The 13,158-nt window shown below is 42.6% G+C and overlaps 2 protein-coding genes across 3 annotated transcripts in view; one reads left to right on the top strand and one right to left on the bottom strand.

Annotated features, from left to right (window-relative positions):
• The window catches only part of LOC147237422 (formin), a 57,323-nt gene extending 47,110 nt beyond the window's left edge, over positions 1-10,213 (top strand). For both annotated transcript variants that reach the window (XM_086148862.1, XM_086148869.1), the window contains 4 exons: positions 1,730-1,781; positions 7,090-7,239; positions 8,197-8,278; positions 8,387-10,213. In XM_086148862.1, the coding sequence (XP_086004988.1) occupies positions 1,730-1,781; positions 7,090-7,239; positions 8,197-8,278; positions 8,387-8,431 (329 nt within the window). In that variant the 3' untranslated portion in view covers positions 8,432-10,213. The remainder of the gene's footprint in view (positions 1-1,729; positions 1,782-7,089; positions 7,240-8,196; positions 8,279-8,386) is intronic.
• Positions 10,214-10,655: 442 nt separating this feature from the next.
• Positions 10,656-12,369, bottom strand: grem1b (gremlin 1b). Its single transcript, XM_086148912.1, has 2 exons — positions 12,233-12,369; positions 10,656-11,990 (listed from the first exon to the last, which is right to left on the bottom strand). Exons 1-2 carry the CDS (start codon positions 12,244-12,246, stop codon positions 11,402-11,404), a joined length of 603 nt encoding a protein of 200 aa, XP_086005038.1. The 5' UTR covers positions 12,247-12,369; the 3' UTR covers positions 10,656-11,401.
• Positions 12,370-13,158: the final 789 nt, after the last annotated feature.

Here is a 13,158-nt window from a genome sequence, read left to right as displayed (position 1 = left end):
TCCTTAAACTTGTATGCTTCCCCATTCCTTTCCCTGTCTGTTTCTCTGTTCACCAAGTTGTACTAGGCAGTGTTTACAATAAGTGATATCATATTTATAGGCTCTGGATCAGTGATTTTGGCCCCCAACCCAGTCAAAAGCATTCTCTTAAAGTGATAAATAAAATTTAAAAAATGAACATGTGCTGGTCTACCCACCTTTTTGATTCCTTTTTTAATAGGGGCTCTTTGAAACCTCTGGGGATATTTTGACGGGCATATTTCTCCAGTTGAATACACGCCATGCCTAATTGAAAACAAGTTTCTGCTTTTAATCTCCCCATGTGTAAATCTCATTTGGCAAGAACTGTTAGGCAAAGGGATTTGGATCATCACAGCCTCAAGCTACGTTGACAATGAGTCATAAACTAATAACCAGAATTCCACTTGTTCGGATGACTGTGAATTACATAGGACCTGTAGAATTTGTTCAGCCAACCTGTTTTTGATGATTTTTTTTTTTTTTAATTCAGCCATGTCTTTTAAGAAAGGGCCATCCGTAGAAAGAAAAGGATGCCTTGAAGAAACCGTTAAGGTTCTCTGCATTCCTCTTTCAACATGCTCCATCTCTTTGTTATCTGGCTGCAAGGTAAAGCAGTGGTTTGGAAAAGTGTGTCAGAGTTTTAAAGCTCTAATTTATTGTCCCTCTCAGCATGCACGTCTCATAACTTTCTGGTTAGCGACTACTGGTTTCATGTTTACACAGAGAGCAAAGGAAGAGAAAATTCACACATCCTCTCACTCTGGGCCACTCTCTCCCTCTTCAGTGCCACCTCTGCACAGTCGCACCAGAGGGGTACCTCAGGCGCCAGCCTGACCCCCACTGAGACTAATGCCATTGGTCACGGCCCCCCTCTCGTCTCTGCTCCCCCCGTCCTCCCGCTATCCCAGACATGGTCAACCCCTCTTTTCATTAGGCTTACCTCAGCCCTGTTGACCACATACATGTAAAAAAGGGAGTAAAAGTAAAAGGGGTGGTTGGTCGGAGGCTTGAGCTTACCTTCTCCCAAAAGACCCCCAAACCTGCCTTTGAACAATTTTTTGGAGACTTCCCCCTCTTAAATCTTATAGAAGGAAAGGTCCCCCATCATTGTAAAAAGGATGAATCTGGAAAAATGCAATAAATCTGAGATCACAGGCTCTCTCTGGCCCTAGATAAATTCTTGCACCTCGGCCTGGCCCGCTGCACACATCTGCCTTGCATTTAGACACTTTTACATGGCAGGAGTCCACAGGAGCCTCCAGTTCCCAAGCCTCTCTGTACAACCGTGCACCCCTGATTCAGCCTCGCTTACAACACACTCACACACATGCACACACACCTCTGCAAAGAGACCTTCACTCCCCGCCCTAGCACAAGGCGTCAGCGGCTCACACTCCCATGTGTGAATACACAAAGGCATGTCAAGCTTTAAAATGTGCTTAACTGTCACTTGGACAACATGCTCACTTTGTCAATGACAGCTCAGGCCGGAGCTTTTCTTCCTCTACTCTCTCGCTTGACTACTGCGCAGATGGATAATGAACACAGCACCCCCTTCTGGACTCCACCTGTGATCTGGAATCAGTGTTTGAGTATCTGTGAGGGGAAACATATGACCCCTTGTTGTTATCTCTTTCATGCAAAAAACGCTATTGTCCACGCCTTTTGTTATATCACCACAATATTTTCTTTTCCTTTCTATTTACAGCTAAAAATGAACATTCTGCCGAAGATGACAGACTCAACACTGCACAGAAAAGGTAGGAGACCACTTTCAGTAGATCCAAACCAAGATACAGTCGGGTTTTCGTTACCTGTTCATCGAAAAAATATCTGTATCTCATCCCACATTGGTATCATGATATAAGCACGAAGGACCCTGGTTCGATTCCGACAAGGGGACCTTTCTGTGTGCAGTTTGCTTGTTTTCCTCGTGTCTGTGAGGTTTTCCTCCGGGTTCTCCAGTTCTCTCCCACAGTCCAAAAACATGCATCGGGTTATTTGGAAAAAATTTAGAAAATTGCCGGGAATGAGTGAGTGTCTGTTTGTATATGTGGCCCTGCGATTGACTGTCCATTGACAGCCAGGATAGGCTCCAGCATCCCCCGTGACCCTAAGTGCAGGATAAGGGGCAGAAGATTGATGGATGGATGGATGTTATGGTTATACTAAGAAACATGATGTGCTGGAAGCAGCACAGAAACTGTAGGACATTTCTTACAAAGAATAAAACTCCATTCAATTAAAGTCCCTAATAAAGTTGTGCGTTAAATCAATCTTAGTGTCCTAAATCAATCTTTTCATTAGTTCTCAATATGGCACTGGGATTGAATTAACTGTTGTTGGAAAATTGACATTGAAATCTCTAAATTATTATATGTATATTTTCTAGAGATAGGTTCAAAAAGCAAAGAACAGACCCCAAAGAGACACTGATGCAGAGACTTATGGCACTGATAATCAATAGTTTCATCCAAAGCTTTTTTAGACCTTTCATTCTCACTGTGGTTTCAGAATATTCATTCCAACAGACTGCAGGACACTTCATAAACAGATTATCATCCCGTCTTTTTTTCCTCAAATACTGGCTATCTATTTAACTCACCGATGTTTTTCCTGTCTGGCATCGTATTTATTGGTCACGGGTTTTAGCGCGGGAGGTGCAAGATGTATAGAAAAGTCTTCATCTTTACCTTGTGTCACATGACCCTTGTTAACATGTGCGCAACGATAGGTATTTATACAGCTGTAAGCTTCTCTTAAAATGTCTTTGAAAAAAAATTATACAAATCTGCAATGGATTTGCTCATGCATTAAAGAATACTGTATCTGAAGGCCGAACAGTCTCTGCTTCCTCCCGTGCACTTCCTATCACTCTTATCTGCCATGTTTTGTGCTGAAGACTCCCAAGAGTTTTTTAGGCATGTGATTTATTGGCGCAAGACACACTGGCAGCCACTGAGCTTGTGTCCAAATCATATCTGGAACATTTCATATTGGAAAAACATGGTGGAGCAGACAAACAAAGGAAATACATTATTTTTGCCTTGTTTGGATAGGGAGCAGAATTGTTTGCTTTTGATCGTAACCCCCCCCCCGCTTCCAGAATAAATCATGAAAGCACACAAATGAGAAAGTGAAAGGTGGTGCACACCAGAAAATGGAATACTCAAGAAATTGATTTCTGTGAACAATCCTGTAACTTCTCTGTGGTTCTGTTTTTCCTCTTGCTGCTAAGAGAATCTTATAAGGATGGCTGCGCCTTTCTATTTCTGTCCTGGTACCCGCAGCTCTCACCTTGGCTGTATTGTAATATCACTGTCAGCCAGACTGGGCTGACACATGCACACCACTGTAATTAAGGTGTTGAACTTGGAGGGGAATATTGATCAAAAGGGCCCTGCAGCTGACGGCACCTTTGCCTTTAATGACGTTTTCCTTTAATTGAATCTAAAAAAAAGGGGGGGGGCTTGCTAGAGGTGGGTAGCATGCTTGGGGGAGGCGTCTCTGACCCAGGTTCCCACAGAGCCACCTCATAAAAGTGACACGCCGTTGATGAATATGGGCGTCAGCTTGCTCACTGGGCCCTGGGTGGCCTTTCACATCTGTGCTGGACGAGAGATCCTCTGACAAATACATAACAGCAGCAGCAGATGCAGCATAATGGCAAGGTGTTGAACCAGGAAATAGACACATCCATCGCAGCTGCCTTCAGCTGCTTCATCCATGATGGGTTAATGATGGTTAGTACCCCAGCTTCAGCACCCTGAGAAGTCCACGCATCATCATCACACACCAGCAAGTATATACATACCGCAATGGATCATTACCCACTAATACCAAGCATTCAGTTTCATTGCACTTATTTGAACTATTCAAAAAAATTTTGGACCTGAAAATGAAAATTGATTGGATTTGACAAGATCATTTATGATGTGGGGAGCTATGATGGCACAGTGGTTCGCGCTTCAGCCTCACAGCACAAAGGACCCTGGATCAGTTCTGACAAAGGGGCCTTTCTGTGTGGAGTTTGCATGTTGTCTGCGTAGGTTTTCTCTGGTTTCCTTCCATCGTCCAAAAATATGCAGCAGGTTAATTGGAGAAGAAATTGGCATGAGTGAATATTTGTCTGTCACCCAGGGTGTACCCTGACTCTTGCCTGATGACAGCCCGGATAGGCTCCCGTAACCCTGAGTGGATTTCTGATTTGAAAAGTGTTTTTGTTACTTTTATCAGGGTAAACATCTGGTTTGATTTTTCATGTTTAAAGGGGGGAAACACTGCAGAAAAACACTTTGTTCACAATATGATACTTTGAAATAGTGAATATTTTGCCATACCTCTCCAGTATAGGTAAATTTGAGTTTATCACCATATTGTCTGTGACTGCATATATTATCTGAACTCTAGACTTCAGAAACTATCACGGGGGTGAATTATAACATTGTAGTTATCTTGTCCGCTACTATTTGTCCTTAGTAGCGTTGTATATAGAAGTATAAATATAGTTGAATGACGTTACATTTTAAACACTATTGTTAAAATATTGGATTTGAAATACCAATAATGATAATTATTTATAATACTAATTATCGTATAATATGGATTTTTGGTCACTCTGTAAATGTTGTTAACAATGATCACAAAAGATATATAATGCATTAAATATTATATCAGTAGAATATCAATAGTTGTGTTACATAAAAGAAAAAATCCTGGATCGAAAAAATGGGGTGGCTTATTTCCAAAATGTGACGGTCTCTTCCTGAGCCCTGCAGTCAACAAGTGTCAGTTCCATGGAAATCAGAACACTTTGCTTCATCTCGCAAATAGTCAGACCAACAGACCAGCAAATGAAAATGTAATTCCAAAGTGGAGTTAAATCAGGGCAAAGATTCTACAAAGTCAAAGCAAACTTTTCAGTTATACTCGAACCATTTTATTTGTCCGGAATGTATCCAAAAGCACAAATATATAAATATGCCCAATATTTTTTCTTTCAGTTTTAAGAAGGTGAAATGGCTTCATGAGCCATCTCTAAATCTTATTTGAATAAGATTTTGCAAGAAGTTGTTTTTTGTGAAATCCTACTGGCAAAGGGTCAGAGGAAGAACACAAGCAGGTGACATGCAAAAAGAAAGCTTTGAAAAGTTAATTTGTATATTTTTAATCCCCTCCAGTTCTGGCAGAGAGATCTTAAGATGACAAAACACTGTGAAACATAATGCATTTATATCGCTACAATAGAATTCCACCACAGAGGAGCAGTCTAGTCGCCATCTGGGGTGACGTATTTGGTATAATAGGTTCATTTCAGTTTCCTTTTATTGGTAAGATTTTTTTGTTTAGAGGCTGTTTGGGCACAAGAGCCTATCATTCTTAATGATGAGGCCTTTTTCCTGAGAATGTAGTCCCTAATTTGTCTCGTTCATGTTTGGGTTCTTCTGAGGTTTCCTGGTTCTGTCCACAGTTCCGTCTCATTAAGTTCCCTTTTCCCCACATCATGCTTTATTTTACTTGGCACAAGTGCAGCCTCTATAGTCACCATTATGGTTTTGTTGATGTTGATTTTTTATTTTAGTTATGGCGACAATGGACTTTGTAAGGAATAAGCCAGCAACATGAAGTTTTTCTTCAGCAATCTTTTTTTCCTGCAACAAAGGAACGTAGATTTGTCTATCCAAATATTTCCCTGATTCTCATGGCTGCTCATGGTTTTGTAATGGGTCTTTTTTTACAGCTGTCAGTGAGGAATGCCGGCTGTGTGCTGCAGTAAACCCTCTCACGGCAACGGCATCTTTGCATGGATTACAAAAGTCCAGGCGTATCTTGATGTGTGTTTGTGTGTAATCGCTCCGGGCTCGAAAACTCCAGCTCAGTTCTGTGCCTGGCTGATGGGTGCATGCACGTGTGCGTGCTGATCAGCTTGAGGTGAAGGTTTATGTAACTGCTTGTCGTGTATACTCGGGACAGTAAAAAGAAAAGCGCCATGACTTGATTTGTGCGTGCTCTGACATGATGGGCCAAGGTCAGCAAGGGACTTGACGGTGAAGAGACCTCGATCATCTTGCTGCTGCGGTCCGACAGCGTGTTAGATCATAGTTTACTGTTCACCTGACTGGTTGGCTCATAACAGAATAAAGCTGCAGTGTTCAATGTTTTCAAGTTTTCTAACCAAATGATGCATTACTAAGGAAATGGGATGCAGACTTACAGTGAAGCCTTTTTTTTTTTCCAGCTGGACAGCACACTGCACCATTTCGCTCTGTCTTAAATTAGCGTCGCAAAAGCCGCTTAGCATCTGGAGGATACAGTCTGTGTGAGTGTCACAGGAACAAGGTGCATCATTTTAATCATGAGTCCCTTTTATCAACCTCTTGGACAATTATAGCGAGAAAATGCCTTTCACGTTCGGGTCACACAGAGAATTTTTAAGTGGCAGGCCAGTTGCTCCTGCTCATTGTGTGCTACTTAGACTCTGCAATAAATTACATTTGGTTACAATAGATTTGGACTCTTGAGCCACCCGACAAGAAACAAATTAAACTGTTCATCCAAGTGAATACATTGTGCCTCTCATATTTATCTAGGAACACCTGTTTGATTTAGTTGATGTGTAAATTATAGTCACATCTTTGATTGTCTGCCTGTGTGTGTGTGTGTGTGTGTGTGTTTTGTCTGTTGGCTATGTGCGCCTTCTGGCAGTCTTCGCCTGTTGGCTGCGTGTGGAGGTCAATGTGATTATGGAGCCATTGCTACTTGCTTTCCACAGGGGCTCAGCAGGGTGGATATTTTGTCCACCTCCCACTTTCACTCTCATTCTCACTCTGTCTGACCCTCCATCCCTCACCTTGTATGTGTTGCATCCATTGTGGAGTCCATTGCCCTTATTTGGACTGCAATCCAGCAGCTTCCTATTTTGGACATTTACATTGTAACATTTACTACCGACAGTAACTCTATCATACCTCAATGACACAAGAAAATTTATGTTTGATAACATTTATATGAATATGTTTGTTTAATACAAAGAAATTTAGTTCCTATCTCTGTTCTGTTCCCCACAAGCTTCCAGGAGATGGTGAAGTATTTTGGGATTAATCCAAAGCCCGGGGAGAAAGAGGTGTCCCCGGCGTACGTCTTTATGCTCTGGTATGAGTTTGGCTGCGACTTCAAAAACACATGGAAACGACAAATTAAGAACATTTCCAAGGAGAGGTGAGTAGGATTCTCTGCTCAGCTTGAATCGTAAAAACAAGTGATTAGCTGCCGTTCATACCCATCTTCATTTCTGACTTCCTGTTTTCCTGACCCCTGCTTGGTGACCTCTAGTTGTCATGTAAAATTAGCGGTTTGTACGGAGATGATGTGCATGTAGTTATACTTGCAGCCAAGGGGGAGGCAATGTAGGTGGAGGAAAACATGAGGCTCTGGGGCTAGGGTCCTGCATCTGAAACACTGTAAATGAATTTACGATGTTTCCTCATGTCTGAGTGTCTTTTATCTTCGGTTTGTATTTGTTTTCTTTTTACTTTGTTTTTTGGGGGAGGGGGGTTTCTATGAAAAGATAGTGAACTGTGTAGTCAGCTTTCATTGATAAATAGTGTGAAGCTGCTGAACATGCAGGAGGCTTGACATGCAGAAATGACAGCGCGGCTGCAAAAGAACCATCCAGTCAGTTTTTTTTTCTAATTGTCTGGTGTTGCTATTATCCCTTGACTTAGAGATACAGATCCATTTCTTTATGCTAGATGACATTTGGCATTCACCAAGATCTCTGTTTAGATCCGAGATTGTCACAGTAGACATTATCACAATTCAGCCTCTGCTCCACGCACTGTACTTTAACTTATAGATGTAGTTTACAAGGGAATCGTGTCTCACGTTACACACAGCTGATTGTGCTTATGTACAATTAACTTTATTTAAATACTTTTGGGCAACTTGTAAAAGCCAAGTGATTTTTTAAAGGCCGCCTCATTATCTCATCAACCCACCATCTACAAGCTTTCACTGACCAACACAAGATGAGTGGATGTCTGTGTCGGGGTAATACTTCACTTCGCTTCACCGGGACATTGTTGCGAGAGACGAGCCTGTTTTGCCTTTACTCACCATTAAGGAGGTGCTTCCTAATCCTCTGCACAGCCGTTCACTGTGGATTCATACCTACAGGTTAAAAGAAGCTGAAGAAAGTATTAAGAAGATAACAAATGAGAAAAAAGTTGAAACTAAGAAGATCAATGCCAACAGTCTGGTAATAATCACTGTATTTAAATCAAATAATCTGCATTTTTTATTGGATTTTTTTATATATTTGTGATAGCTGTTTTTCTTCATGCCTTGGATCTTCTCTCTTTGACAGAAAGAGAGGCTACGGCAGAAGGAGGCCGGCATGTCCTCCAGCTGAGGGAAATAAGCGACAATGGAGAGGACATGTGGGGAAAGTCCTGTGTTTATCACCTGCCCGAACAATACTGGACTGCCCCCTGCGTACTGTATAGACACTCAATAAAGCCCCGACCCTAATTATTCCCTCTGCTGCTGCTCTCCCCCACTAACAGCACGAGACACCCCCGCCAGCCCCCAGCCTTCTGGTTTGGGCCTCGTTGCGGAGCTGGGCCTGCTACATGGATGCATGCCTGCCACAGCCAAGAGATGGGAGCCCTGAAGGGCAAAGGTTGACCTCATTCATCCCGTGTGGTGTGACCTCTTGAGTGCCCAGTTTATGAAAGGTCTCAATGGGTCACCGGCATTTACACCAATGCCAACTGACGCATCCACGAAGTTCCTCCAGGACCTCCAGAAGCTTTGAACAGATTCCATTCTGATCAGTATGTGTTGGATTAGCTAGAATGAGCACTGACAATACGCCTAACATATTCCAGTTTTGAGAGATTGTGCAAATACTGCATGCAAGTCTGGCTTACTGCTGTAGATCTGGCTGCCTGGAGATTTCTTGAGGAAAATTTCTGTTGACAGAACAGATTTCCCCCTCAACACTGGAAGAAATCAGTACCCAGTGTCCTTTGCTTTAACAAGTAGCGTTTCATGCACTCATTAAAGGTCTCGTAAATACTCACATTGAGTTGCTAAACAGGGACCATGCTGTATGAGAGATATGATAAATGATCGACTTCACGATGAGCGCACATGTGCACGCAACATTTATGTAATTTGCGTGTTCCTGTGTATATGTGTATGCACGTGTGTGTGTGTCTCTGCATATCACGCTCTCCTGGATGACAGCCAGGCAAGAGAAGAATCTGGCCCCTAGTTTCAGCCCCTCTCACAGAGAAGAATTCAGTGGGTCTGAACCATAGACCACCCAACCAACACACTGAATACACGTTAGGTAAAGCTGCTATTACCTTATCAACGGCCGTACATCCCATTGCATCCGGCACTAATCCGGTTCTGAGCACTTTTCCCTTTTACTAAAGTTGTGTTTTTTAGGTCACTGTAATCCATTTTTTATTTCTCTTCACGTGGCTTGCACATAATTTCAGTACTTCTGTTCTGCAACCTTAGGGTTTACTTTATAAAAGTTGTATGGATTGTATTGCTCCGTGATGTTCGATTAATGGATAAATGCAGATCAATATTTCCATTTTTTTTTTTGTTTGTCTGTTTATTTTAAATACAACAAGGCTAATGCACTCTGTCATAGAAGAAATGTCTATTTGTGTATGAATATATATATATATATACATTATATATACATATTTATAATGTTAATAGAAGAGGAAGTCAGCTCTGTTCCTGTTGAAGCTGTATTTTTTTAACTGAAATATAAGTGACTACGAAACTGTGACCGACATGTACAATCAAAGTATAGCTATTTAGCACCTGATTGACAAGCTGTGCAAGGATGTGTGTAATCAACAAAGAATGGAGAAAGTCACCTTTTCTGTTAGGATTTTGGAAAGAATGACCTTATTTCATTGCTGTTAAGAATCTCTCTGTCCATCCTTTTTTAATGTTTTAAATCCCCAAAAGTCTTTCATGTGTGTCACTTATTTTGTAGAGAAAGAAACAACAAAACTGCAATATTTGACTCGTGAGTTGAGACAACAGAAATAAGTAAAGGTATTGTTGTATCCCGGACTGGATGTGCAACACTTTCTCTAACCCTGGGAGCTCTGGAAGCATATGGCATTGTTTTATATTTTAAGCAATAAATTATTAAATTGCAACGAAGGTCGACATGGGTACTGATTATATTATCATACATTATCAAATTATATTATCATTATTATTATTAGGATATTAACAATACAAGAACCATATGATAATAATATCTGTGTGATTTCCAGTATTTAAAAGAATTTTGGACTGGCCATCCATCACTTGCGTTTAAACGCTGCCCCCACATGCACACACACTCGCGCGCGCTTTCATCCAACATCTAAAAAAGGGAAGTGAAACATCCTTCCCAGGATCAGTGAAACAAGCGACCGCGTGTATTTTGCGTTGTGTTTTGTTTTGTTTTGTTTTGTTTTGATCAAAAAAATGCGCTGCAATAGCTGTCAGTGTGGATCTCGGTCGGACGAGGATGTCCGTGCACAGGGTTAGTTGGGGGGGGGGGTCACATGGTCTCTTTCTTTTGGGCTTAATGTTTAAATAATGTTCAAGACATTCCAGGATCCGTTTATTTTCTGTTGTCATCGATAATTTAATGGCAGGAAAGAGCAAAACGGTTACATCAGAGATGGTTTCAGCCTGAATCTGCATTTCTCTTCATCTCTGTGTTCGGCTAGACTCTCGCTTTCCAAAAAAAATATTTATTGACAGACTTCGAAATACACAGAAATCACGACGCTAATCGTAAAAGATTCTTGAAGATTATCGAAGAAAATCACATTTGACGTTTTTACGTTTTTTGTTGTTTTTTTTTTTACAAATATCGCCTCACGCCCGTCTAATTCCACACAGTGGAAACATCTAGTTCAACAATCACATCAACAAAACCACTTGAGAAATAATAAAAAAATAAAAATAGCACAGGAATGTTTACATTTTCTTTTTTTGTCTTTTGTTTTTTTTTTTTCTTCTTAAGACTCGCTGACTTATTAAATTAAGTGGGGTTGTGCGTCCCAGGTGAGAAAGCCTTGCGTAAAAACGTGGACCATTCCAAAACTGTGCGTCGGTGCGGTGACGATTCATTCAGATGTCGAACACTGGTGGAGTGGAAAAAGAAAAGTTCAATGCTCTTTTGTGAATAAAAACGGCCCGTTTCCCACAGAGTTATGGACCCTCCAAGTTGTGTCCACGGGACAGCCTTTCCTCTTCTTCTCCCGCCGGTGGGAAAGCTAAGCGACACTGCGAAGGCGCACGCCGGAACGCACGCACAGCTCGTTCAGGTCGCCTTGGATCGGCGTTAGTCCAGGTCTATGGAGATGCAGCGACACTGTTTTACGCGCAGGATCCGCTTCTTCTTTTTGGACGGCTGCTGGTCCGGGCAGTTCAGGGTAAAGGTCATGGTGGTGAAGCGCTTGGGTCTGCAGAAAGAGCACGACTGGAAGGCGCCCTCCTCCCGGCGGATGTGCCGCGGGATGTAGAAGGAGTTGCACTGTCCGTAACAGAATCGGTTGATGATGGTTCGGCTCACGCAGCCCTCCTCGTGGATGGTCTGTTTCAGGGGCTGCGTCTTGCACCAGTCCCGTTTCAAATACTGGCGCTCCGTCACATGCAGAGCCTCCTGGCTGGATTCCAGCACTTCGTCGGCCGGCGAGGACGAGCCCTGGCTCTGCCGGGAGCCCGAACCCACCTGCGAGGGTTGCTGCTGCTGCTGCTGCTGCTGGTGGTGCTGATGCTGATGCTGTTGCGGCTCCGACTCGTTCGGGTTGTTTTTATCGGGATGGGGAATGGCGCCTTGCGAACCCCGGTTTCTCCTCGAGTCCACGGGAGAGGACAGCAGCCCGACGATGAAAACCACGCCGCAGAGGAAACGCGTCGAGCTGGCCATCCTGAAAGAGGACAGGAGGAGAACTGACTCTATGTAGCGTCCCCGGCAACCCCGGGGGAGGATTACGCGCGGCTTTAACGCTCCGAATAAGGCGCATGCAGGTTCCATTGGCGTGTAAAATAAGTGGTATAATCACTAAATGAGCCAAAAAGGCGTGATCCGTTTACGTGCGAGAACGCGTGGTCTTTTTCACTGACGAGGAAGGATGGATGTTCCCACTTAAAACAATCCAAATTCACTCACCTGCGGGTCTCCATGACATCAAGTGCAACGAATGGATCCTCTGTTGCCTTCCGAGGTGGCAGAAATCTTCTAGTGTTGACCGAACACTGACGGGACTGTGGACGGGTTGGAGACTAACCACTCCATAGACAGGGGGCCACGGGTTTTAATATAAATTACTCCAGCGCCGGACTGTCTCTCTTTAAATGTCTGCCATCTGAGATGTGAAAAAAAAACAGTTCCCTACGTTATTGGCTGAGAGACGACGGGGGAAATCAAAACTATCCGCCCACTCAACAACTCCACACACACACACACACACACACACACAAAAGAAAAGCAAGCGAGGAGGGGATGAGCAGAGACTTTACCCGTACCACCTCTGATGCCTTCAGGGTCGTTGTTCACTAACACTTAAAGATCCTAACAATTTGAGGTTATTAATTACATATTTAGGGCATATGAATGAGCTCGGTTGAAAATTCGAAGATGACAGAAATATCCAACAAATCGGTCGCGTTTGCAATATTTTCATAAACATTTATTTCTCTGAACTGAATGAAATCCTATAATTTGCACAAACACACACGCGTGTGTGTGTGTGTGTGTGTGTGTATCGATATACCCCCGGCAAAAATATTTGTTTATTTGTAATGAATGATTGTGACGCCAGGTGGCTGTTTGGATAGCCACTGCTCAAAATGTGTGGTGTTTTTCCTGAGTGAATGATGAACTTTTATGATAGAGGTGATTTTACACCAAAGCAAGACACACTGTCGTTTCCCCTGGTTCATATGGGAATAAGAAAATGGCATGTATGTATACACACACACACACACACACACACACACATATATACGTATGCACACACAAAACACACACATATGAAAATATATATCTTCCCTTCAGTGATATTCATCAAGTTTGCACTGTGTTGATGTGATTTG

Source organism: Fistularia commersonii, chromosome 1 (assembly GCF_037954325.1).
Source record: "Fistularia commersonii isolate RoL2024-O1a breed Wild chromosome 1, RoL_Fcom_v1.0, whole genome shotgun sequence".
In the NCBI taxonomy this organism is placed as follows: Eukaryota; Metazoa; Chordata; class Actinopteri; order Syngnathiformes; family Fistulariidae; genus Fistularia; species Fistularia commersonii.
This window is presented reverse-complemented; position numbering and strand designations above follow the sequence as displayed.